This window comes from Heterostelium album (assembly GCF_000004825.1).
Source record: "Heterostelium album PN500 unplaced genomic scaffold PPL_contig1, whole genome shotgun sequence".
NCBI classification, from domain to species: domain Eukaryota; phylum Evosea; class Eumycetozoa; order Acytosteliales; family Acytosteliaceae; genus Heterostelium; species Heterostelium album.
Genome location: NW_008805078.1, coordinates 1 through 22,706, shown reverse-complemented (window position 1 = coordinate 22,706; position 22,706 = coordinate 1). Strand labels below are relative to the sequence as shown.

At 33.1% G+C, this 22,706-nt stretch overlaps 8 protein-coding genes across 8 annotated transcripts; 3 read left to right on the top strand and 5 right to left on the bottom strand.

Annotated features, from left to right (window-relative positions):
* Window positions 1-17: 17 nt before the first annotated feature.
* Window positions 18-8,253, bottom strand: PPL_00853 (HEPN domain-containing protein; the record flags this gene model as incomplete). Its single annotated transcript, XM_020571873.1, has 2 exons — window positions 18-8,105; window positions 8,140-8,253. The coding sequence occupies 2 exons, from the start codon at window positions 8,251-8,253 to the stop codon at window positions 18-20; spliced, it is 8,202 nt and encodes a 2,733-aa protein (XP_020437731.1).
* Window positions 8,254-8,742: 489 nt separating this feature from the next.
* Window positions 8,743-10,341, bottom strand: cryS (crystal protein; the record flags this gene model as incomplete). Its single annotated transcript, XM_020571872.1, has 1 exon — window positions 8,743-10,341. The coding sequence occupies one exon, from the start codon at window positions 10,339-10,341 to the stop codon at window positions 8,743-8,745; it is 1,599 nt and encodes a 532-aa protein (XP_020437730.1).
* Window positions 10,342-10,851: 510 nt separating this feature from the next.
* PPL_00851 (lipase ROG1 family protein) lies at window positions 10,852-12,093 on the top strand (the record flags this gene model as incomplete). Its single annotated transcript, XM_020571871.1, has 3 exons — window positions 10,852-11,242; window positions 11,378-11,834; window positions 11,904-12,093. The coding sequence occupies 3 exons, from the start codon at window positions 10,852-10,854 to the stop codon at window positions 12,091-12,093; spliced, it is 1,038 nt and encodes a 345-aa protein (XP_020437729.1).
* Window positions 12,094-12,187: 94 nt separating this feature from the next.
* On the bottom strand, window positions 12,188-14,094 carry PPL_00850 (RluA family pseudouridine synthase; the record flags this gene model as incomplete). Its single annotated transcript, XM_020571870.1, has 2 exons — window positions 12,188-12,613; window positions 12,670-14,094. 2 exons carry the CDS (start codon window positions 14,092-14,094, stop codon window positions 12,188-12,190), a joined length of 1,851 nt encoding a protein of 616 aa, XP_020437728.1.
* A 403-nt stretch (window positions 14,095-14,497) lies between these two features.
* PPL_00849 (RNA-binding region RNP-1 domain-containing protein) lies at window positions 14,498-16,413 on the bottom strand (the record flags this gene model as incomplete). The annotated part of the gene is made up of 5 exons (XM_020571869.1): window positions 14,498-14,710; window positions 14,778-14,961; window positions 15,093-15,523; window positions 16,035-16,154; window positions 16,294-16,413. The coding sequence occupies 5 exons, from the start codon at window positions 16,411-16,413 to the stop codon at window positions 14,498-14,500; spliced, it is 1,068 nt and encodes a 355-aa protein (XP_020437727.1).
* A 910-nt stretch (window positions 16,414-17,323) lies between these two features.
* On the top strand, window positions 17,324-19,210 carry PPL_00848 (MFS transporter; the record flags this gene model as incomplete). Its single annotated transcript, XM_020571868.1, has 3 exons — window positions 17,324-18,461; window positions 18,545-18,927; window positions 19,001-19,210. The coding sequence occupies 3 exons, from the start codon at window positions 17,324-17,326 to the stop codon at window positions 19,208-19,210; spliced, it is 1,731 nt and encodes a 576-aa protein (XP_020437726.1).
* Window positions 19,211-21,719: 2,509 nt separating this feature from the next.
* On the top strand, window positions 21,720-22,435 carry arrD (ADP-ribosylation factor-related protein; the record flags this gene model as incomplete). The annotated part of the gene is made up of 2 exons (XM_020571867.1): window positions 21,720-21,803; window positions 21,872-22,435. 2 exons carry the CDS (start codon window positions 21,720-21,722, stop codon window positions 22,433-22,435), a joined length of 648 nt encoding a protein of 215 aa, XP_020437725.1.
* A 130-nt stretch (window positions 22,436-22,565) lies between these two features.
* On the bottom strand, window positions 22,566-22,700 carry PPL_00846 (uncharacterized protein; the record flags this gene model as incomplete). Its single annotated transcript, XM_020571866.1, has 1 exon — window positions 22,566-22,700. A coding segment is annotated over one exon (135 nt), but the record flags the coding sequence as incomplete, so codon positions are not given.
* Between the last annotated feature and the right edge of the window lie 6 nt (window positions 22,701-22,706).

Below are 22,706 nucleotides of genomic sequence, written 5' to 3'. Positions count from 1 at the left end.
TTAAAATGGTGGTTTATTTAAATTAAATCTTTTAAATTAAGGCATAAAATTAATGCTTTTTTGATGGCATCTTCCGATTGATTTTCATTGTAGTTTTCATAGGGTGCAGTTGTGTCATAGCCGTTGTTGGATGGATATCTTGTTGATATATAGAATCTTTCGAAAATGCGAGCATCACTACAATCTATATCTTCTTTGATTTGATAGTAGTTGATTTTGTGACTGTGCAAGTCAAAGTAGATTCCATGTTTGTGACAATATGCTTTGAAAAGTTTTTCAACACATTGTTGAGCATGGAAGCAGGCGGAAGAGTAGAATCCACCCAGATGGCAATGTTTTGCCACTTCTAAATCGTGAGCTGATTGTTTTTTAAATATAGATGCATATTCATCGTTGGGTACGCTCGATGAGTATTTCGATGGTTGAACTGTATACACTGTTGTGGTGAGCGATTGTGCTTTTGCACGGTGAATCACAAGTTGATTTTCTTTGACAGTCGGTAATTCTATTGTAATTCCAAGTTGTTTTGCAAATTCACTGATTCTTTTGCATTCGAAACCCTCACCGAAACTTGAGAGTACTTCATCGTAGAGTTGTTGTACTGCTTTATGATCGAGCTCTATCTTGCTGACATCGGTGGTACCTTCTTTAAAGAGATGAACCAATGGAACTGATATTGGATTGACCGCAACAGCACCATCAATGTCATCGTCATCGCAATCATCATTGTCCAAACTGATAAAGTAGAATCGAAGTTCAGAGTATTCATCTATACTCTCTTCGTTCATTCGGACGACAGTGGTTGCTTGGAAAGTCTTATTGTCGCGCGAATAGTATGCCTTTTCACCAGAGGAATAAGTGTGGAATGGATTGAGATCGTAAACTTGATCTTTATGGGCACGTAGTTCAGTATAGAGTTGCATAGAGATTTGGAAAATCGATGAAATGAAACCGAAATAATGGAAAGAATCAAAGAGTTCACTTTGAATGTAGAGTGAATTGTGCTCCTTATCATAGATATGATCGGATCCAATCGGTTCACGGGTAACATCGTCGTTGTTCTCGTTGGTCATAGTGAACTTGCTGACCAATTTACCTTTGTACAAGTTGAGACTTTGTAGTTTGGAAAGAATTTTCTTGAATTTCTTGGCATCAAAATCCAAGATACTTTGAACTCTTGCGATGATATTTGGGTCATGGAAATCGATGAATGAGGAAGAAGAAACTTTTTCAACTCTGGACATTTCGAGGTTGATCGATTCCTTCACTAAATCGGAAAGAGCAAATATCTTGATCTGACCTTTGTGTCGCTCAATCTCTGGGTGAACTTGGTAAAGTTTACCAGCGATATTACTTCTCCTCTTCAGTTTATCACTGGAACCGAATGGAGTTGAATATACCAATGAATGTGGCTGCAGAACACATGATTCGGAAAGGAGAGCTGGTGGTGAAGCTTCTTTGAGATGTTTCAAAAGTGTGATAACAGTCTTAATGGAATCATCACCTATGACTTTGGTAACCATTGATGAAAGTTTACAAACAATCTTGTCGTCATTGATATTGGTGAATCCTAAGCATTCTAAAGTATAGTAGAATTTTTTTTCTTTTTGGATGGAGAAAAAGAATGGTAATAGATTCTCATCGGTAAGAATGATGTCTTTGATTGGAACCAATTGTGATTGAATTGGAAATAATGTTGAATCTGGTAATGGGTGTTGAACGCTTGTCGTATCTTTTGCAAGATGACTTATTTGTTTGTGTACGAGTGTTTCAAGATCTAACAATTTGTGGTCTTCTTTCCATTTCTGTGAATCTAAAAGTAGATTCTTTAGATGATCTGCAATAATATGCATCTTTGGTGAAGTTGGTTGTTGGATATTTTCGTAGAGTCTGGTTGGCAAGACCGTGAATGTATATTCTTCATGAGAAGGATCGGACGACATTGATAAAGAAGCAAATGGTTGATTGACTGCTCCAATATGGTTGTTTTGGGCACAAGGAATGATGGGCAGATCTTTAATTTCATCGAGGATACTAACAACATCCTCTTTGGTCAGGGTCTTTGTGTTTGTCATAAAATTATAGAGCTGTTCAAACTTGTCGGCATCGGGATTATTCGATAAAGCTTCAAAGTGTGCAACGATAATATCGGTTTCGATTGTATCCTTAAGACCCAACTTGGAGAGAATCGATTGATAATTCTTTTCATAAAAGATTGGTGGAAGATCATAGTCTGATGGGATAATTTTGAGTACTTCTTCATTGTAATACTCAGAAACCAAGTTAAACGCCTCGATAGTGTTTCCATCATCTTCAAGAACTGGGATGAGCTTGAGTGCTTTGAGTTGTTCATAATGAATTTGGTTAAACTCTTTCCAGTGTTGAACAAGAGAATAAAATATTGGTTTACATTCTTCGTAGGTTTGGTATGAGTGGAGTCTAGGAACTAGGTATTTAATAAAGAATTCTGGGAATTCTAAAACCAAACCATAGGTGGAAATGAAATTGTTTTTAAATTCCGGAATTGATTCATCAGTAAATCGATGATGAATGAATAGATCTGCATCAGGAAGCAGAGAGATATATTCATAATTATACAACAGCTTGTTGGATTTAAAGTCGAACTTCATTGCTGTAAGTTCGGATTCGAGAAGCATAAATGGAGTTCCCAATATAGATGGTGAAACATATTGAGCTAATGTAAAGATGCTTTCCTTGGAAGAGAGTGATGGTCTTGGTGGATTAGACAGTTGGAAGCTGTTGTCTTTGATTTGCTTATAGAAATTTGCAACACTTGACTTGTCGAGTATGAGGGGAGCTGGAGACAGCATTTCGAATACTTTTGGCGGCAACAGAACTAGCGGACATTCATCGAGTAATAGTAACTTGATGATATCGATATCATTGAAAGTATCATTATATTCCGATTTGATAACCAATGACGATTTGTCAAATGATTCCCAGAGGTATGAGAGACCACCAAACACATTTGAATAGATGTTGGAAAAAACAGAGTATTTCGATACGTTCTGGTAGAAATACTCAGTTATTCTATTCCAAAGAGTAGCTTTTGAATGAGGGAATAGTGAATAGAAATTGTTGATCTTTGATCCAATAAAGTGATTCTTGAATTCAATGTTGTTCAAAAGGTTGAGATATAGAGGACATAGTATCTCAGTAACAATCGAAATGTTCCACAATGACTTTTCTTTCTCTGAATCCGGTTCGTAGTTGGTATCGAATTTGTAGTTGTTATCGAGAGAGTTGAAAACATCTTGTCTTGATGAGTTCAAAATGAAACTACCATTGACCATCACAGGTAACTCGGTGGATTTCGGCAATGGTAAATAGGTGAAAGGAACACCTATAATCTCTTTATCCATACATATCGCAATACTTCCCAATGGAATTGATTTCTGATGAAGTTTCTCGTAGATCTTGAAGAGATTACTCGATTGTTCAGCACCGATCTTCCATCCAACAAACCATTTGTTGACCACATTTCCATTGGTAATGATGTCCATAAAGTATGATTTCGGATTGAAGTTTTTCCAATTGTAAGCTTCAATGTCAGAAGATAAATTGATTGGATCATAGCCACCAGTTACTCTTCTCTCAACTGAATAAAGAGTCTTTGCTTGATTGGAATTATCATCTTCAATGACAGAGAATGTGATCTTCTTGAGACTGCGTTGGAAAAGTAAACAATTCTCTGCACTCGATTGGAACTCTTTTAGTAACTTGTTGATCGAATCCATAGTCCAAACATTGGAAGAAAGATCAGAGTATGATTTTCTGAGTGGCAGACGAATGATGGTATGATCGAATTCCTTGTCAAGTTGGAGACCAAATCCAGGATAATTCAATGGTTTGAAAGTGTCGACAAGTTGATCACGAATTGAGAATTCGTATGAACGACCGGCACTATGTTCTACTGAAAAATGAGATTTCAGAGGATCAAAGATGAACAATGAATCTCGTGTGATTATCGAAGGAACATCTGTAATATTGTAGACACAATTGAAACCGATTCCATAGTGACCAATCTTTGAATAGTTGTTCTTCTTATAGGAGTCACCAAGTGATTGGATATTCTGGATATCGAGGTCGGTGAACTTGGAATCATTGAAAATGACAAGTGATGGCTCGAGATAATTTCCAAAGTTCTTTGGTAGCTCTGGATCGAGATCGTCGGTGATTGTGTATCTTCTCTTGTCCAAACAAATCTCGAGAACAGTTGCTTTACTATCTTCGGCATTCTGAACGACTTCTTTCAATAGCGATTCCACCTTGTACTCTTCGTTGATGTTTTTCAAACGAGTCAACAGCTTTTCAAATTGACCAAACTCTGATCCAAGAATGGTTTTACCTCGTTTGATGGTGTCCAACGATGTCTTGATTTTCAACTTTCTAGCATCGTTAAGTGATAAATCTCTGTGGAGAATCGAATAGGTTTGAAGCGATGGGTGAACGTCGTCGGTGTCTGAGAAAATGATTTGTCCGAACTCCACAAGTTTCAAGCTTGTACATGGAAGATAGATCTTTCCTGGTTCCTGTGGCATTGTTTGTAGTGCCAATTCTTTTGCAACCTTGATGGCAATTGAAAGATCTTCATCTAAAAGAACCATACCCTTTGATTTGTTATACAATTCCACCAAAACATTGGTATAGTGTCTAAAGGTAGGATTCATCGGGATTTTGACCTTTTCATAAAGACGATTGAACTTTTTCAACTGATCTGGAACTTGGAAAATATAAGGATCAATCGAAGTACCATTGACAAAAACTAAAGTTGGAGATACAAATTTCGATCCACACCAAATCCAATCAAGTTTGCTTGAAATGAGTGATTTGAGATCCTCATGAGTATTGAAGTATTTATAGATCTTCTCAACGATTGTTACCATTGAATCTCTCTCCTCATTGGTAAACGAGGGTGCTTGAGATTGTTCGATAAGATATCCAAGATGATTGATTATTGTTTCTATCTTTAGAGTTGGTAGATGAATTTGTAGTGATGCAAGTGATTTCGTATCGATATCTCCAATTGTACATTGACTGTAGCAGAGCTCCTTTTCTGAATCTAAGTAACATTGATTGATTGAAACGTATTCTGTTTTAGTTTTGTAGGATATTGAACCAAAATCAATTGACTGTTTAACAGGAATAAATGGAACTGATAATAATGTACTATCAACTATATTGATGTTTTGATTCATAAAGCTAATAATTTCATTGAATCCAGAACTGAATGATTCCTTTGGTAATTTTGACAGATTCTTTAGACAATCATAGATAAGATTATAATCTGAGTTGTTAGTATAACCAGGATAGATAGTACGTACTCCAAACGGTGACCATTTTTCGACTAAATCGCTGGATGCCAATTGATGTGCAATGACCTTGCTTTGTCCTCCTTGAGTATACTTTAAGAGTGATACCCTCTCTGGTGAGGATAGTATAATTAGCTGACTCAAATTTGACAATGAACCACCAGAGTTTGGTACCCATTCCATCTGTTGAACCAACTCTTGATTTTTGAATTGGTTCGGACTCCATAGAACAATTTTAACAATGGAGAATTGTTCTTGTGGAGTGTACAAACAGATACTTGGCAATATATAGTTTAGTATCATATAATTCTGATCGTTCAGAGCGGTCGGCCATTTCTGTAGATTGTTCTTCTCACCTTCAAAAATGACATAACCCTTTTCTCTACAGTATTTTGTAATATCTTTCCAATTGGTACAAACAGTATATCTATCGATGAATTTGAATTCACCAACAGAATTCTTAAAGATTGGAAGTGAGAATATGGTTTGTGAATGTTCAATAGATCTTTTGTCGGAAAGAAGATGCTTTCGAATTGTAATCTTCTCCTCAGGAGACAGAGATGAGATCATATTACTAGTAATAGAATTCATCAAGTTGATATCCGAGTTGATTGTGAAAATTGCATAGAAATACTTCTCATTCATATCTGACTTTGCCATGTAGAATCCAAGTTTGAGAGCAATTTGTCTGATCGATTCCTTCATTCTGTCGAGAATCAACTTTGGATAACCAGGAGCTACGTATACCAATGAATTATTTACATCAGTCGCTGGTATACAAACAAAGTCGGAAATCCCCTGTGTATTAAGAGTACCCATGTATTCCCAGAACACAACTGAATTGAAATCACTTGGAAGACTTTGTAGAACAACATCAATTCCTACCATCATTGGAAATGAATTCTTGAGCAACCTACAGAATATTGAAAGATCCATATTTGAGACGTGATAGTATTCACACAATGATTTGATGTGCATACTGAATGGTAGCATTGTTTCGAAATCAAATAGTGAATCTGGGTTCTTGCTAGCCAAGATAGTGAACTGTCTCTGATCTGTATAATACATGTACCGACTTAGTTTCACAGCATTCTTGGATCTAATCGAACCAATTCTACCATTGGACAAAGGGAATACCTTTAACTCATCCAGATGACCATCCTTAATGATTTGTTGACCTGAAAGTAAATAGCTGAGAACTGAACCATTGAATTCAGTGAGAGGTTTTGATTTCAAAAATCCACAAATATCCAATTGAGTGACTAAGCGTGCTTTACAGTTTAATTTGGACATATAATTTAAGAGTGGATTTGGAATTCTAATGGTTACTTTCGATCGTTGAGTCAAAACATTGGAGATATCTTCATTGTGATCATCGGTAACACAATAACTTTCTGACAAATGATAATATTCCAATGTTTTGATATCTCGGAAAAGTTTACTCTTGCACAGTCTTTTGACAGTATGAATTGACAAAACCTTATCCTTCTCTGAATTATACACCTCTGTTGGGAAGTAATCGTAGACAGAGTTGCTTCCAAGCTGTTTGTTCTGAATCATAACCAATAGATTATGATTGTATAATTCCGGTATGATATTGGTCAGAACATTCTCATTCCATTTAAACTCTTGATGTTCTTCACTGTTTTCATAGTTGGAAGTGGAGAAGTGAATGTCGGTTCTCGCGTCAGAGAGAACAAAGAAACCATTCAAATGGAATGGAATATTGAAACGTTGTGATCCAATCGGAAGAAATGTGAATGGTATACCTTGGAATGACTTGGTTTGTTGTGGTGTCAGACCCAAAGGAACTGCAACGCCACCCCATGGAATGAGTTTGGTTGTGATATTGTTCAGCTTCAATGATTCCAAACCATTATTCACCAGTCCTTGGGTGATACAATATTTCATATTGGATATGCCATTGACTGCACTCTCATACTTGAGATCCATTGTGTATGTTCCCACTGGAAGTTTATCCATACTCTTGATGATATCAATGAATTTATGAATATCATACTCCTTCATTAAATCGGCGATTCTCGATATACAATCATGAACAAGTGTTCGTTTGTCAACGATAGATGACGCATTCGATACTGACACTCTAAATAGCAGTCTATCATTGTCGTATACTTCTACCTGTAGAATGTTCTTGAGGAACAGTAACAGTTCATGTAGCTGTTGAATGAATTCATCAAAGATTAGCTTATAATCTTCGTCGGTGATTGGATTTGGTTTGATTTTACTGCCCGCTAGACGAATTGGTAATCTGATGATGGTACCATTGAATCGATTCACCATATCACAACCGAATTGTTTCCATGGTTCAGTTTGATCGCGATACTTAGCATCGATCATCGAATTCTCGACGAAATCGAAATGCAAACCATTCTTTGATACCAAACCAAGTGGATCTTGAATCAACACTTGCGTGTCGGAAATGATCGTTAGGAAGTCCGATACATGATAGACAGAGTTGATACCCAAACCAAACTTTCCAACCGATTTGAGATCCATCTCTTTCGATCCACTTCCCAAACTTTTGATTCCCTCCCAGTCTTTCTCCTTAAAGATCGAATCATTGTAGATCAACAGTGATGGTCCTTGCATCTGTTTCATGTTTTGCTTGTAAACCGGTGTCTCATCAAATAGTTTCTCAGTATCATACGATCTCCGATCGAATTTGATTATCACTTTTTTGGCACCGGCATCATCAGCATTCTTTGAGTGAATTTTATTAATATGAATAGATGTTAGATCAAAGTATTCCTTTCATTTTTGAATGATTATTAATTATACATACCTGTAATAACTCTTTTAAAATAGTCGATTCATGATATTTTTTGAGAATACCATTGATTCTTTTATAATATGGTTCAGACGCATTACCATCTTTGAAGCTATTAAATAGGGCCATGGCTTTGTGATGAAAATAATATAACAATTAGTAAAAGAAATCAATTCTTATTAGTAAAGTTAAATATATACCTATGCCTCAACGTTCAAACATATATATATTTGATAGTTTTCAAAAAAAAAAAACTAAAGTTAAAAAAATATAATTTTTCGTTTTTGTTCAAAAAAAAATGATCATAACTTGTGGAATCGATTTATTTGTTTTAATTTTTAAAAAATAAAAGAGATAAATTGTAAAATAAAATGTTTGGAATATTTAGAATCTTCTTTTGACATCTGATACCTTCACTTCTCGGTCATTCTTTTGAATAATGTATTCAATATTAGTAAGTAATTAATAAACTTATTGAAACAAATAAAAGATAAAAATATAGTAGTTTTGAATAAATAGAATTATTTTTTATTTTTATTTTCTTTTGTTTTACTCTGATGATGGAATTCGGGAACCATTTAGAGAGAGTAAAATTGATCAATATGACTAACATATAATTTAGTAGGCTTCAAATAATTGTCTCCAATTCTCACAGATTGCCTTTTTATATGGACGTTTGTCATCGTAGTTCATGACGTCTGGACCGTAGTACATTGCATCTGGATAGGATGGCCATCTAGAGAATGGACCGGATGGATTACCATTGTCAGCATAGTCAGTCCATGAACGAGACATACGGTGAGCCAAGGCGGCATCGGCCGGTGCGAATGGGTATGGTGTATAGACATCTTGGAAGAAAATGTATGGCAATTCATTACCGTGAGAGGCAGCCAAGAACCATTCGTCGGCTGGGAAATTTGGTGAGGAGTAGTTGAATATGTAGCTGTTGAATTGGACACCTTGTTGAGATAAATACTCAGCTGTCAAAATGGAACCACAGATGATGTAGTAGTCACCAAAGAATTCGGAACCACCCAACCAGTTACCGAGTTCACTGGCAACTGGTAAGTACCAAGAGATAACTTCATCACGTTGAGCCGGTGTGAAGTAGACATCTAGGTATCTAGTGAGTGAGTTTTGGAGGGTGGTATCGCTGACTGGGTCTAATGGCGTGACAAAACCGAGACGTGAGAACGCCATGAAGTGACCTTCTTCATAGTTGTGACCGATGATGATGTTGGCACGTTTGTTGTATCTACCTTGCTTGAAAGAAGTGAGCAATTGAGATTTGATCATATTGCCATCGACAATTGGGACAAAGAAGTCGGAATTACCGACAGTTGGTGTGATATCTGATGCCGACTTGGAACTGAGACATCTCAGGATGGCGGCGTAGTCGGGAGCACCGGAAGTGGTGATGTTGGCGCAACCCTTGGTTGCGGCGTAAGCAGCTGTCATGACCCTAGAGGTAGCAGCGGTTGGAATCGCCCATTGCCAGGCAGATTGCGCAACAACACGGTTGTACAAATTGTAAGAACTTGGCATGGTCAAGTGGTAGAGAGCAGAGGAACCACCGGCAGATTCACCGTAGATGGTAACACGATCGGGATCACCACCGAACGCACGAATGTTTTCTTGCACCCAACGCAAAGCCATCTGTTGATCCTGAAGACCGAGGTTGGTGTTATCATCGAACGACTGGAAACCAAAGATATTCAAACGGTATTGAATGATGACGTTGACGACATTTCCGGCGGCGGCAAGATGGTCACCGAGGAAATCGGTGGCTGCGCCAGTCCAGAAACGACCGCCATGCAAGAACACCATAACTGGCAAATTGCAATTGTATACTGCTGGGTTGACGTAGTGCATGTTCTTTGGAGTGTAGACATTCAAGTAGAGACAATCCTCAGAGTAGTTGTAACCGGTTGGTTTACCGGATTGCCAACAGGAAGGCGGCATTGTTGTGGCGTTTATCGTTCCCCATTGGTAGATGGATTGTGGTGGTTTGAAACGCAGGTTTCCAATTGGTGGTTGAGCATATGGAATACCGAGGAAAGCACGTGTTTCGTTCATGTAGATACCATTGTAAATACCGGATCGAGGTGAAAGCACATTCAAAGAGTAGGTGTTGCCCGAACTGGATTGAGCATTAACAAGCAACAAACCACTTAATAAGATGATTGTCGTCGCTAAATAATTATTGGATATTCTCATCTTTAAAGAATATTAAAATTGTTTGGGTAATTAATTTGGTTGGTACTAATAAAAAGTTGCATCGGAATTGAAACTATTCTATTCTTTTTTAATATGGAAAAATATGAATATTAAGATTATTATTATTATAGGTGAAGTTGGAATTTATTAAAAGATAAAAGTAATATTTCATAGTAATATTATTTGTTTAAAACTAATAAATAAAAATAAATAGATATTTCAAAATATAAATATATAAATAATTATAAAAATAATAATTATTATTACAAATTCCTAAAATGGAAAATCTTACGAATATGATATTTGCAACTTTTTAATATTAACAAATCTTATTCGTAAATAAGTTCACTACTTTTTTTTTTTTTTTAAATTTATTTGTATATGTGTGTGTGTGAAAAGATTATATTTTTTTACAAATATATAATATATATCTAAGATAAGTTTATTAATTTACATATAAATAATAATAATTATGCTTAAAACATAATTAAAAATTTTGATTTTTAAGAGATGACTTTACAACAAAAACAACAACAGCAACAGCAACAACAACAGCAATATCTACATCAACAACATTTGATTTTCCTGCAACATGGATTGCACGCAACCAAATCGGATTACGATGTAATTACAAAGAAAATCACAGAGAAACTAGATGATGTAGTTATATGGAGTGGATCGACAAATCCTAATATGCTGACAAGACAAGGTATTGATAAGTGTGGAGAGAGAATGGCACAAGAGATAATGGAAATATCCAAAACCATTAAACCAACACATATCACAATTATCGGTCACAGTTTAGGTGGTCCTATTTCCCGTTATGCAATAGGTATTCTCCATGAACAAGGTTATTTCAACCAAGTAATTCCACTTCAATTCATAACATTATCATCTCCACGTAAGTGTTTTTTGTTGTTGTTGTTGTTGTTGTTGTTGTTGTTGTTGTTGTTGTTGTTGTTGTTGTTGTAACTATTATCAATACAACATTAACGATTCATATATTAAAAAATTGTTTTATTTGTTACTACATGAGCAGATTGTGGAAGTAGAAGACCAAAGAGAGGATTGTATAATGTTGTGGCGGGATATGTTACCGATAATTTGATAGGCACAACCGGTAGACAGTTGATGTTGACGGACGACGTTGATAATCCGTTGTTGTTGGAGATGACCAAAGGCAAGTTTATAGAGGGTCTCGCACAGTTTGGAAGTCGTGTACTCTACTCTACCATTGAGAATGACTTGCATGTTATGTTCAATACCTCGAACATCTCACATAGCAATCCATATACAAAGCCAGGTGCAGTAGTGAAACTATCGACAAAGTATCCTCATATCGTCGATGAAGATGCAACCGCTGAATTCATAGCGTTGTCACCCAAAGATGTAGATATATTTAAAAACGATGAAAGAGGTGATAAGCTAAGAGAGATTCTACTAAATCTACAAAAATTAACATTCACAAGATATCATATGAAATTTGATAATCTGTAAGTTGTATTTGTTAATTAATATATTTGTATATATAAATACTAATATTAACACTATGTTTTTTATAGACTTTCACATACTCATGTTATTATGAGAAGAGAGGGATTAAACAGTGCTGGTCAAGACGTAGTACAACACTTAATTGAACATTTAATCTTAGTAAACAAAGATAATGACAATAATAATATAATAGATGATACTACTACTAATACTACTACAACTTCTAATCCAATAATTGTTGAATCAAACAATGTATAGTTTAATTAATTAATAAATAAATAAAAGAAAGATAACATATCTTTATTCTTATTACTATTATTATTACTATTATTATTATTATTATTGATTTCTATTATTTCTTTTGTTTACTAGACGATGACTTGTTCATTGAAGATAATAATTGTAAATCTAAAAGTTGGTCAGAGTCGGTGATACCTTGATATTGTCTTTGTTTCATTTGTTTCTTGGTGGATGAAGACGATGTTATCTTGTGAGCCTTTGTTTGTTTTAGTAGTTCTAAATCATCACCCAACTCCTCGAGGAATTGGATCTGTTGGTTTTTCTTTTGTTTCTCGGCTTGGTCGAGAAGCTCAATGAACTGTTGGAAATGTGGTGGGTTTGGAATAGTGAATTCCTTCTTCTCCTTGGTCACTGGATGCACAAAACAAAGATAAACAGATGCCAACAACAGATACGGTACCATGAACTGTGTAGATTTACCAGAGTAGATTGGGTCACCAACAATTGGCATACCTTCAGATAATGAATGTACACGAATCTAAATAAAATAGTTGATTAATAAAATGTTTATAACTAATACATAACATAACATACTTGATGAGTTCTACCAGTGTGTAAAGTTATATCTAATAAAGCATATGAACTACTAGCAATCTTTTTCTTTTTAATTTGAAAATCTTCTTGTTTCTTTTGTGAAGATGATGTTGATTTTGATTGCTTTGCTTTGTTTGTTTGTTCTACTTCTTCTTCTTCTTCTTCTTCTTCTTCACTACTTTCATTATCTTCTTCATTATCACTTTCTACTTTTAATGTTGGTTTAACTTCATCTTCATCATCATCATCAATTGTTAATGATCCAAATCCACCTCTTTGTTGTTTTGATTGTTTTTGTTGTTGTTTACTTGATTTGTTTTTCTTATTGCTATTTACAATTGTATCATATTCCTCTAATACATTAATATTGTTTTTGCTATTGTCTGTTGTTGTAGTTGTCGTATCATCATTATCAACCTTGTTAAACTTCTTCTCGCTCACTTCAACCTCTACACTATTCCATGCTTTGACAACGGTGTATTCAGTGAGCGATGGTTTTCCTTTCTCTTCGTCAATGATCATCTTATTCATATCGTTTGGATGTCTGGCAATCGCTCTCTTTATCAAACCTCTCTGCTCCTTTGGTTTACCGGCAACAAGACATCTATACTTCTTTTGAATCTTTGTCGAACCACCACCGCTACTGCTCTTCTTTGTTTCGGAGATTGAATCTTCGGTGTGCTCCTGTAGCATGTCTTTAAGTTGCTGGTGAATAGCGTCGGTCTTGGCAATCACAAGAATACCAGCGGTATCTTTGTCCAGTCTGTGTACGATACCCGGACGTTCAAGTCCACCCATTGTCGACAATCCTTTCGCTCCATACTTGTGGAGCAATCCATTGACAAGAGTATGTGTTTGATTCTCACTGTTACTATCGTCACCTCCTCTCTGTGGTGTTGGATGCACCAGTAGTCCTGCCGGCTTATTGACCACCGCCAACCATTCATCCTCATAGATGACATCGATTGGTATATCGCGATTCGGTACCAAATCGATATCGTCACTGGAAAACGGTGATAACGACGATGACGATGATTCAGAGTTGGAAGCTCCCTGTTTCTTGGCGGATGAGGACGACGACGACGACGTTGGAACGGCGATATGTTGTTTCTTGAGATCTTGTTGTGCTTTTCTGTCGGTGTCATTCTCCTGCTGCTTAAAGATGTCCAACGAGTAGAGACGAAGCACAATAACATCGTTGGCACGTACTTTACATGTCTTCTCTTTGATTACATTGCCATTGAGTGACACCAGTTGTTGTGCCATCAATTTCTGTACGGATGATCTTGTCAATTGCACCAACTTTCCATTCTCCTTTACTGTTCCCCATATACCAGAGAGATATTTCTCCAACTTATCAGCACCCTGTTGTTGTTTCGGTACTACTTCCTCAATAGTATATAAAGGTACTTTCTTTGATGCCATTATCATCACACAGCACAACACAAATTAAATTAATTAATCTTTGAAAAAAATAAAACTATCATTTTTTGGTTAGAAAAAAAAAAACGAACGAATGAAAAAAATATTATTTTTTTAAATAAAATATTAATTTAATATTAATCCAAATTTTAAATAAATGCATTTTAAAAGAAAGTAATAATATCTTCTATCAATTTCTCAAGTGATTAAATTAAGATTTGATATATTTGTTTAAGTTGAAAGTTTCAGATTCATCACTTTTTTTTTTCTTCTTTGGACAATTAATTGGCTGGATGAACCATATGGAAAAAAGGTGTAAGAATTATTAATTGTTTCTATTTTGTGTAATTTTGTGTTTGTGAAAATTTATTTAATGGGTTTGTTGTTTTAAAAGATTGATATATTTTTATGGTCTGTGAGTTCTTGATTTATCGAATTCAATTGAGATACTAGATGAAATATCTTTGGTATCCATTTTGAAACCATTCAACATCTCCATTGCACCGGCAGCAGATAAGGTATCTCTAAAGTCACAGAAGCAAATTGGATATTTACCTTCTCTCTGTACCAATCTAACATTGATAAATCCTCTCATAAATCTAAAAAGAATTGATAGTTCCTAAATAAAACAAATAATAATAAATTAATATCTTTTAAAATAACTTTGTTTGATATATAACACATACTCTTTCAGTAACATCTTTTGGTAGATTCGATACAAACAATGTTGAACATGCATCTTTAAGGTCATAGGATGGTCTGGTCGGGAGGAAGTATGGCATACCAGTCGTCTCACCATAGGGTGGAGTATGATGCATGGAATGGAATTCACCACCACCACCACCACCTCTCTTCATTGGATATTCATCTCTATCAAAATATCTAATCGTATATAGAATTACAATATTTTGTTAGTAATTTGAAGAATAGTTTGTTTGTTTGTTTGTTAGTCCTTAACAATACTGTCTATCTGTCTCTACTCTATAGCATAGTTTACTTACAAATCTCTATATCTACCACGATCTTTTTCGAATCTATCGAAATCTCTTGGTCGCTTCTTGTCAATGTCGAGTGAGGAGTGAGTTTGGAGGATTTCAGCCTCACGCTTTGGTCGATGCTTGTCGGAACGGTCGGTGTCGTCGAGGTCGTCGTCACGATCGTGGAATCTCGACTCTTCGAGATCCTTGTCGTCTCTCTCCATGTCGCTAATACCACGTGACGACTCTTTGCTGTAGGCATCACGATGACTGCTGCTCTCACTTGCACTTCCTCTACTCTCGCCTCTTCTAACACTATCTAAATCTCTGTCTCTGTCTCTATCTAGATCTCTATAGTATGATGATGATGTTGATGATGATGCTGATGGATAGTTGGATGATGTTGATGATGAACTGGTTGTTGAACTACTGAAATCATCTCTTGATCTTGGATCCTTTAAATTATATTTTTATATATATTTATATATATTCAATTATTAATATAAAAATTATTCTTTCTTTTTTTTCTCTTTTAAGCAATACAACAACAACTAACTAACTAACTAGTATTATAAGATATCTATCTAAAGTTGTGTATTAAAATAGTACTAAATATATATCTATCTATCTTTATCTTTATCTTTTCTTTCTTCTTAATCTATCTATCTATCTATCTATCTTTTTCTATACTATCTATATTCTATTCTAGTCTTTTCTTATCTTATCTTCTTTCTTTCTTTACTTTATCTATCTTTCTATCTCACTATCTTCCTCATTTATTTTAATTATCTATAGTTCTTTTAACTTTCAAATTTGTTTATATAATATATATATAGATTGATTTGATTTGATTTGATTGAATTCGAACTATTATAGTACTATACTACTTAACCTATTAATTATTATTATGTTGTTGTTGTTGTTGTTGGTTGGTTGTTATTGCACTTCTAAACTTATTTTATTTACTTTATCAAAGTCTATTACTAATGGTTTGTCTGCTGGATGGTGTCTATATCCATTGTGTCTTCTCATGGCACTTGTAGCATATCCACTATCTTTAAACTCTACAAATGCAAAGAATGGTTTCTATTTTTAATTAATAATAATAATAAAAAAATAATAAATTTAGAATTGATTAGTAACAAATAACAAAATAGAAAATAAAAAGAAATAATTGAATCAATCAAAGAAAAAGCTATCGATCATCGCTATTAATAATAAATACTCTTCTAATTGAAACGAAACCAGGAAGTGTTTGAAATAGATTCTCAAACTGTTCATTCGAGATACTTGGTGGAATATCTCTGATGAATAATACTTTACTTGGTGGTGCTCTTGCCTCCATCTTTATAGGTGTATGTATATATATATATAAATAAATACTTTGAAAATAATAACCAACTGCAATAAGATCTAAAATTTAATCAAATGAATAAATTTGATTTTGACAAATTTTTTTTTTTTTTTTTTGATTTTTTTTGTTTTTGAAAAATCAGTGGAAAGATAGATTTTTATTACTGCTCCCTTCCTTACTTCTTTCTTTTTTTGTTTCAGACTTTAACCAAAGACTAGTGTCATATTATTATGAAGATAAGATGTATATCTTTATATTATTTTCATCCTGAAGAGATAATATCATTTATTTTTTGGTTTAAGAAAGACTTTATTTAATTTTAATCAAACTATTATCTTAAGATATTGGATATAATAAATTTGTTGAAATTCAACCAATAATATTATTTTTTGTTAAAAAGAACAGAATTCATTATGTTTATTGTGCTTATAACCTTATACCAATATTTATTTTTGGAAATTTTAAAATTTAAAAAAAATTGTTTTTGATCACATGAAGTAAACATTCATATGCAGGTCAGAAAACAATTCGGAACTTTATTATGATGCAAATAATGTGATATAGTATTTTGATCAAATAAGTAATAATAATAATTGTCAACAATAATAATACACACTACTATATTTTTAGGACAGCAAGCCAAAACAAATCACATTCACACAAACACACATTACACAGCAAAAATACATAACACTAATTTATTTATTTATTTATTTATTTATTTAATTTCCCGTCGAGAGATTTATATATTTCATAATCATTTTATTATTTTATTTATTGTAAATTTCCTATAATACTATGTTATATATTTTATTATATATTAAAATAACATAACATACACACATATACTTATATTTATATATATTTAATCACATCACAAACACACACTCAATATTTTACAATGAAATATAATAATTTGAATAACAATAATGATAATAGTACACTAGAAGAACTTGATATCGAGAATGAAATCATCAACGACAATAGTTCATTATCTGAACACCACCACCACCAATATGAATATCATAAAAACGAAAATGACAATGAAATCGACGATGAAAACAATGGTTTCATTGAAAATAGTAGTACTACTCCAAATTTTATTATAAACAATAATAGTAGTTATAATAATAATATAGATGACGATGACGATGACGATAATAATAATAATATAGAAGGTCAATACGATGATATTGATATCGATGATAATAAAGATGACGGAAAATTAATAGAGTTGAAACTGTCGGATAATCCGGCGGTTAGGACATTCCAGCGAATAAGGAACAGCAAGAAATCGGTGTTGGTTTCGATTTCAGTGGCGTTGTTTGTCGATATGATTTGCTATGGAATCATTTTGCCGATCATCCCGCTCGTTCTCAAGAACGATTACCACGTGTCCGAGTCGGTGACCGGGCTGCTTTTTGCGATGTTCTCGGCAGGCTCTATCCTGTCGACGCCGTTCTTTGGCTATCTGACCGATCGAATCGGCCGAAAGATACCATTTCTCATGGGAATGGCATCGCTTGCCATCTCAACGCTGCTCTTTGCCTACGGAAAACACCTGGCGATTCTCTTCATTGCGCGGTTCGCACAGGGTGTCAGTTCCGCTATTACCTGGGTTGTGGGACTGGCGTTGATAGCCGATTTGTATCCACCGGCGATGCTCGGCACGACCATAGGAACGATCGTGGGTGGCAACGGAGTGGGTGCGCTTGTCGGTCCCATTCTCGGAGGTGTTCTTTTCGAGCACTTTGGATATCACATACCTTTTCTGGTGGCAGCAGGCTTTGCATTGGCCGACCTCTTTATTCGTATCGTTTTCGTCAATGACAAAGCCATTGAGTATCACAAACAGATAAAAGACAGAGATTTAAAACTAGCTATAAGTACACCATTAAAAGATCAAGATGCAAAAGAAATAGAAAAAGTAGAAGTAGAAGCAATAACAACAACAACAGGAGAGATTATTCATGGTGGAGATGGATCAACTTTAACAGACTTCAAAAATCAATCTATGAATATCTATGTCGGTGTCATTTGTATTTGTATTCTTCTTTGTTCAGCTGGTTTCGGTTCGTTGGAACCTGTCATTCCACTGTATATTCAAACAAAATTTGGAAAGTCGACTTCCTACGTAAGTTTGATGTTTGCCGTTATAACACTGCCGTTTCTGGCGTTGTCGCCAGTGGTAGGCTATATCTCCGATCGCTTCTTGGGCTATCCGAAGACAGCGTTGCTCGGACTGGTTCTGACGGTGGTGACGTTCCCACTGATCGGTATTGTCCCTCATCTCTGGATGCTCTACGTGGCGGCGCTACTCATTGGTTCGTCACTTACCATTCTCAACACACCGCTGCTCGCTATCCTCACGGTAACGATCGACCCGAAATCGAATGGTTATCACAACGGCAAGATCTTCTCGCTTTTCAACATCTGCTACTGTCTCGGTCTTTTCGTTGGCCCGATATTCGGTTCGATCATCGTAGACTACTTTTCATTCTTTTGGTATACAATTAGTTTTTCAGCAGTTGCACTTGTTGGCACACTTGTATTTCTTTATACTTTCTTTATAATGAAGAAGAATCAGCAGCAACAGCAGCAGCAACAAAAAGAAGAAGAAGAATCAACTAAAATTATTAATAATAATGATGACAATAATTATTATGACAATGATGAAAATGGAATGCCTTTTACCGAATTAACAATTGCAACACCCACGATAACAACCTCTACAGCATCATTAAGTTCATCAGTTGTTTCCAACGATCACACAATCAACTGTGATTAGTTTTTAAAAATAAAAATGAGAAATTAACTTAAGTACATTCATCATTGTGTGTGTGTTACCACAATGAGAGATGTTTGTAATCAATACAAACCACACATACAATGGCTCACCTTTATTTATTTCATTCAAACATAAAAACACTTAAAAATTATTTATTGTGTTATCGGTCAAAAAAAAAAACTTAAATCCACATTATTGTTGAATATATATTCATTGGCTAATAATGAATGATTTACCATTATTATATGAAAGTTGTTTGAACTTTGAAATCATACAATTCAATAATGAAAGAAATGTTACACTTTTAAATTTTTATTTTAAATGTAGACAATAAAATAAAATACATGATAAACCAGACTTTTATTGTTGATTAATATTTAAGAAAAAAACAATAGAAATTAAAGAATAGTTATTATTTTTAAAAAAAAGAAATAAATATTAATTAAATAAATATTGGTATGATACTTTATTTGTTTAAAAAACGATAATTTTAACAAGAGGTAGTTAGATCAGTTGATATTTTATGATTATAATATTGATTGTGATATTCGAATAAAAATAAAGATTGATGTTGATGATAGTAACCTTTTAGAGAGAATTATCAATCTATCAACAACTACTTTTTACTTAATTAAATATTTAATTAAACACTCATATGTTACTATATAAAGAAAATTTTTAGAGAATCAACAAATAAAATAAGTGATTCTGTTGTTAGATGGTGATGATCATCCAATCATTAATGTCAGTATCTTCATCTGTTTATTGCCATATTTGTTATTATTACTTGTAGAGAATATCATATAATCTAATCGAGAATCTATTGGTATTCATTCTTGACCACAATAAAACAAATATTTATAAAATAAATCAAATCAATCATAACCACATAAATTTTTGGTTAATAATAAAATTCAAGTTCAGAAACCCACACTCACACTCTCACACTCATTTATATTTTTTAAGACAGTTAACATCAACATCAACATCATCATATTTTATCACATCTATAAACAAAAAACAAAAAAATAGAAAATAAAATAAATAATTAAAAAAAAAAAAATATATATTATTTTAATTTATATACATTTCAGATTACACCATATCATTGTCATCTAAAATCAAGTAACACTAAAATTGTTTATAAAAAAAAAGAAAATAAAGAATAAAAAAGTCAGGATAGTTATATGTATGTATTCAAATTATTAGTAACAACATCAAAAATAAAAGATAACATAACAAAACAAACACTTTCTTTCAATACAATTACCATGACGATAGTCATCGACATCATTCACCAATAGTTTCCAATTTTCAAGAAAAAACATATGGTTAATAAAAATCCTACCACCATTACCACCCTTTGACCAAAAGAATCATAATCACAATCTTCGATGTAATATTAGCAATATCAATCTTAATAACAAGAGCTAGAACAACAGCAACATTATAATAAAAACAAACAAAACAAAACAAAACCTAGAAATAAACATATCTAACACAACACCACTATACAAATAAACAACAACAGCAACACAAAAATTAAAGTTGTTATTTTTTCATTAGTAACCACAACACCAATACCAATTCCCACTCGATTAAAAAAAAACACCCTTCCTGAAAAATATATATAAAAGAAGCGGTAAAGATATAAAAATCAAAATAACGTGTATGGTATTTTCTTTAATATTAAAATAACCATTTCAAACATCTATAACTCCAAACACACACTCTCTGAAACACAACAACAGCAATAACAACCACAACAATAACCAATTTTTAATATTATCTACATGTACAAAATATATTGTTTGTTGTATCAACAATCAATCAAATTGTATTGTTTTTTTAAAAAAAACAACATTTATTAATTTAAATTTATTTTAATAATAAAGTACAGTTTATAATTATGTATATGTCAGACCACCTACCTACCTTTCAAAACTATTTCTTAATTTTGTTTGTTTTTGATATAACAAAAAAATCACAACCAACTGTTCTGTTATTCCAATAATTTTAAATTCATTCATTCTCAAATTTATACATTGCTCAAACACAAACTTATTTATCTTCATCTACTTACAACTTACATTCATTCTCTGTTTTAGTTTTTGTTGTTAAATCATTTTCAACTATAATTTATTTGTACACTCCCTTTTTAGAGGTTGTTGATTTTAATTTTGTGATTTTATAGTGTCATTGATTTGTATATTACTGAATCAAATTTACTTTCCTACTGTCAACTACCACTTTTATCAACTTCCAATTACTAAATTAAATCTAACAATATTTTTATTAAATCCTTAAACTCTATTTCAATTTCAACCTTTTTTAATTAAATATCTTTTTCCTATCTTTTATTTATTAACAAATAAAATCATTAAAAAATAAGATAAAAAATTAATAAAAAACATTTTAGTTTTTAGCTTAATTATTTTCTTAGATATAAAATAAAAATAATTATAATTTTAAATTAAATATATTATATATATAAATAGAATTTTAAACAATGGGTGTTGTATCCTCAAAATTTCCATTTAGATCAAAAAAGAATGTAAAGATTTTAATGTTGGGTTTAGATGGAGCTGGAAAAGTAATTATTAAAATTTTAAAAAAAACTAATTTAAAAATATTAATATTATTTATTTTAATTTAATAAAGACAACATTATTATATAGATTATTATTAAATGAAGTAGTATCAACAATAAGTACACTTGGATATAATGTTGAAACACTGCATCATAAAAATTTAAATTTGACAGTCTGGGATTTGGCTGGTCAAGATTCGATTCGTGGTTTGTGGAAACAAATGAAATTTTATTATAAATGCAATGCTATTATTTTCGTTGTCGATAGTAGTGATCGATCAAGAATAAATGAAGCTGCCAATGAACTCTCAAGACTGCTGAGCGAAGAGGAGTTAAAGAGTTGTCCTCTCCTAGTGTTTGGAACCAAACAGGATTGTGATTCACCAATGGATGTACCAGAGCTGACAGATTCACTGGGTCTCCACGATGTAAAAGATAGAAAATGGTATATTCAACCTACAATGACTTTCGAAGGAATAGGTATCTACGAAGGACTCGATTGGTTGGCTAATTCCATACAAACAGAGAGAAAAACCCTAAAAGAACAAAATAATCAACATTCAATTAAACATAAATTTTTAAATACAATCAATAACAATCAAACAAATAATAACAAACAAACGGTATCAACATAAATAAATTAATATAATAAAATATATATGTACATTTTTTTTAAAAAAGCTGGATTTAGATTTTTATTTTTAGAGATATTACTTTTTTATTTACAATTGAATTTTATTTCTATATATTTATTTAAAAATTATTTTAAAAGAATTCTTCTTTGATAACTTTATTATCTTTCCATTGTTGGAAAGCCCATTGAGTCTTTTGAATTCTGTTTCCACCATATGTGAAATCCATAAACATTTCATATGCAGTGTTATCAGCATCAACAATGATCTTCAA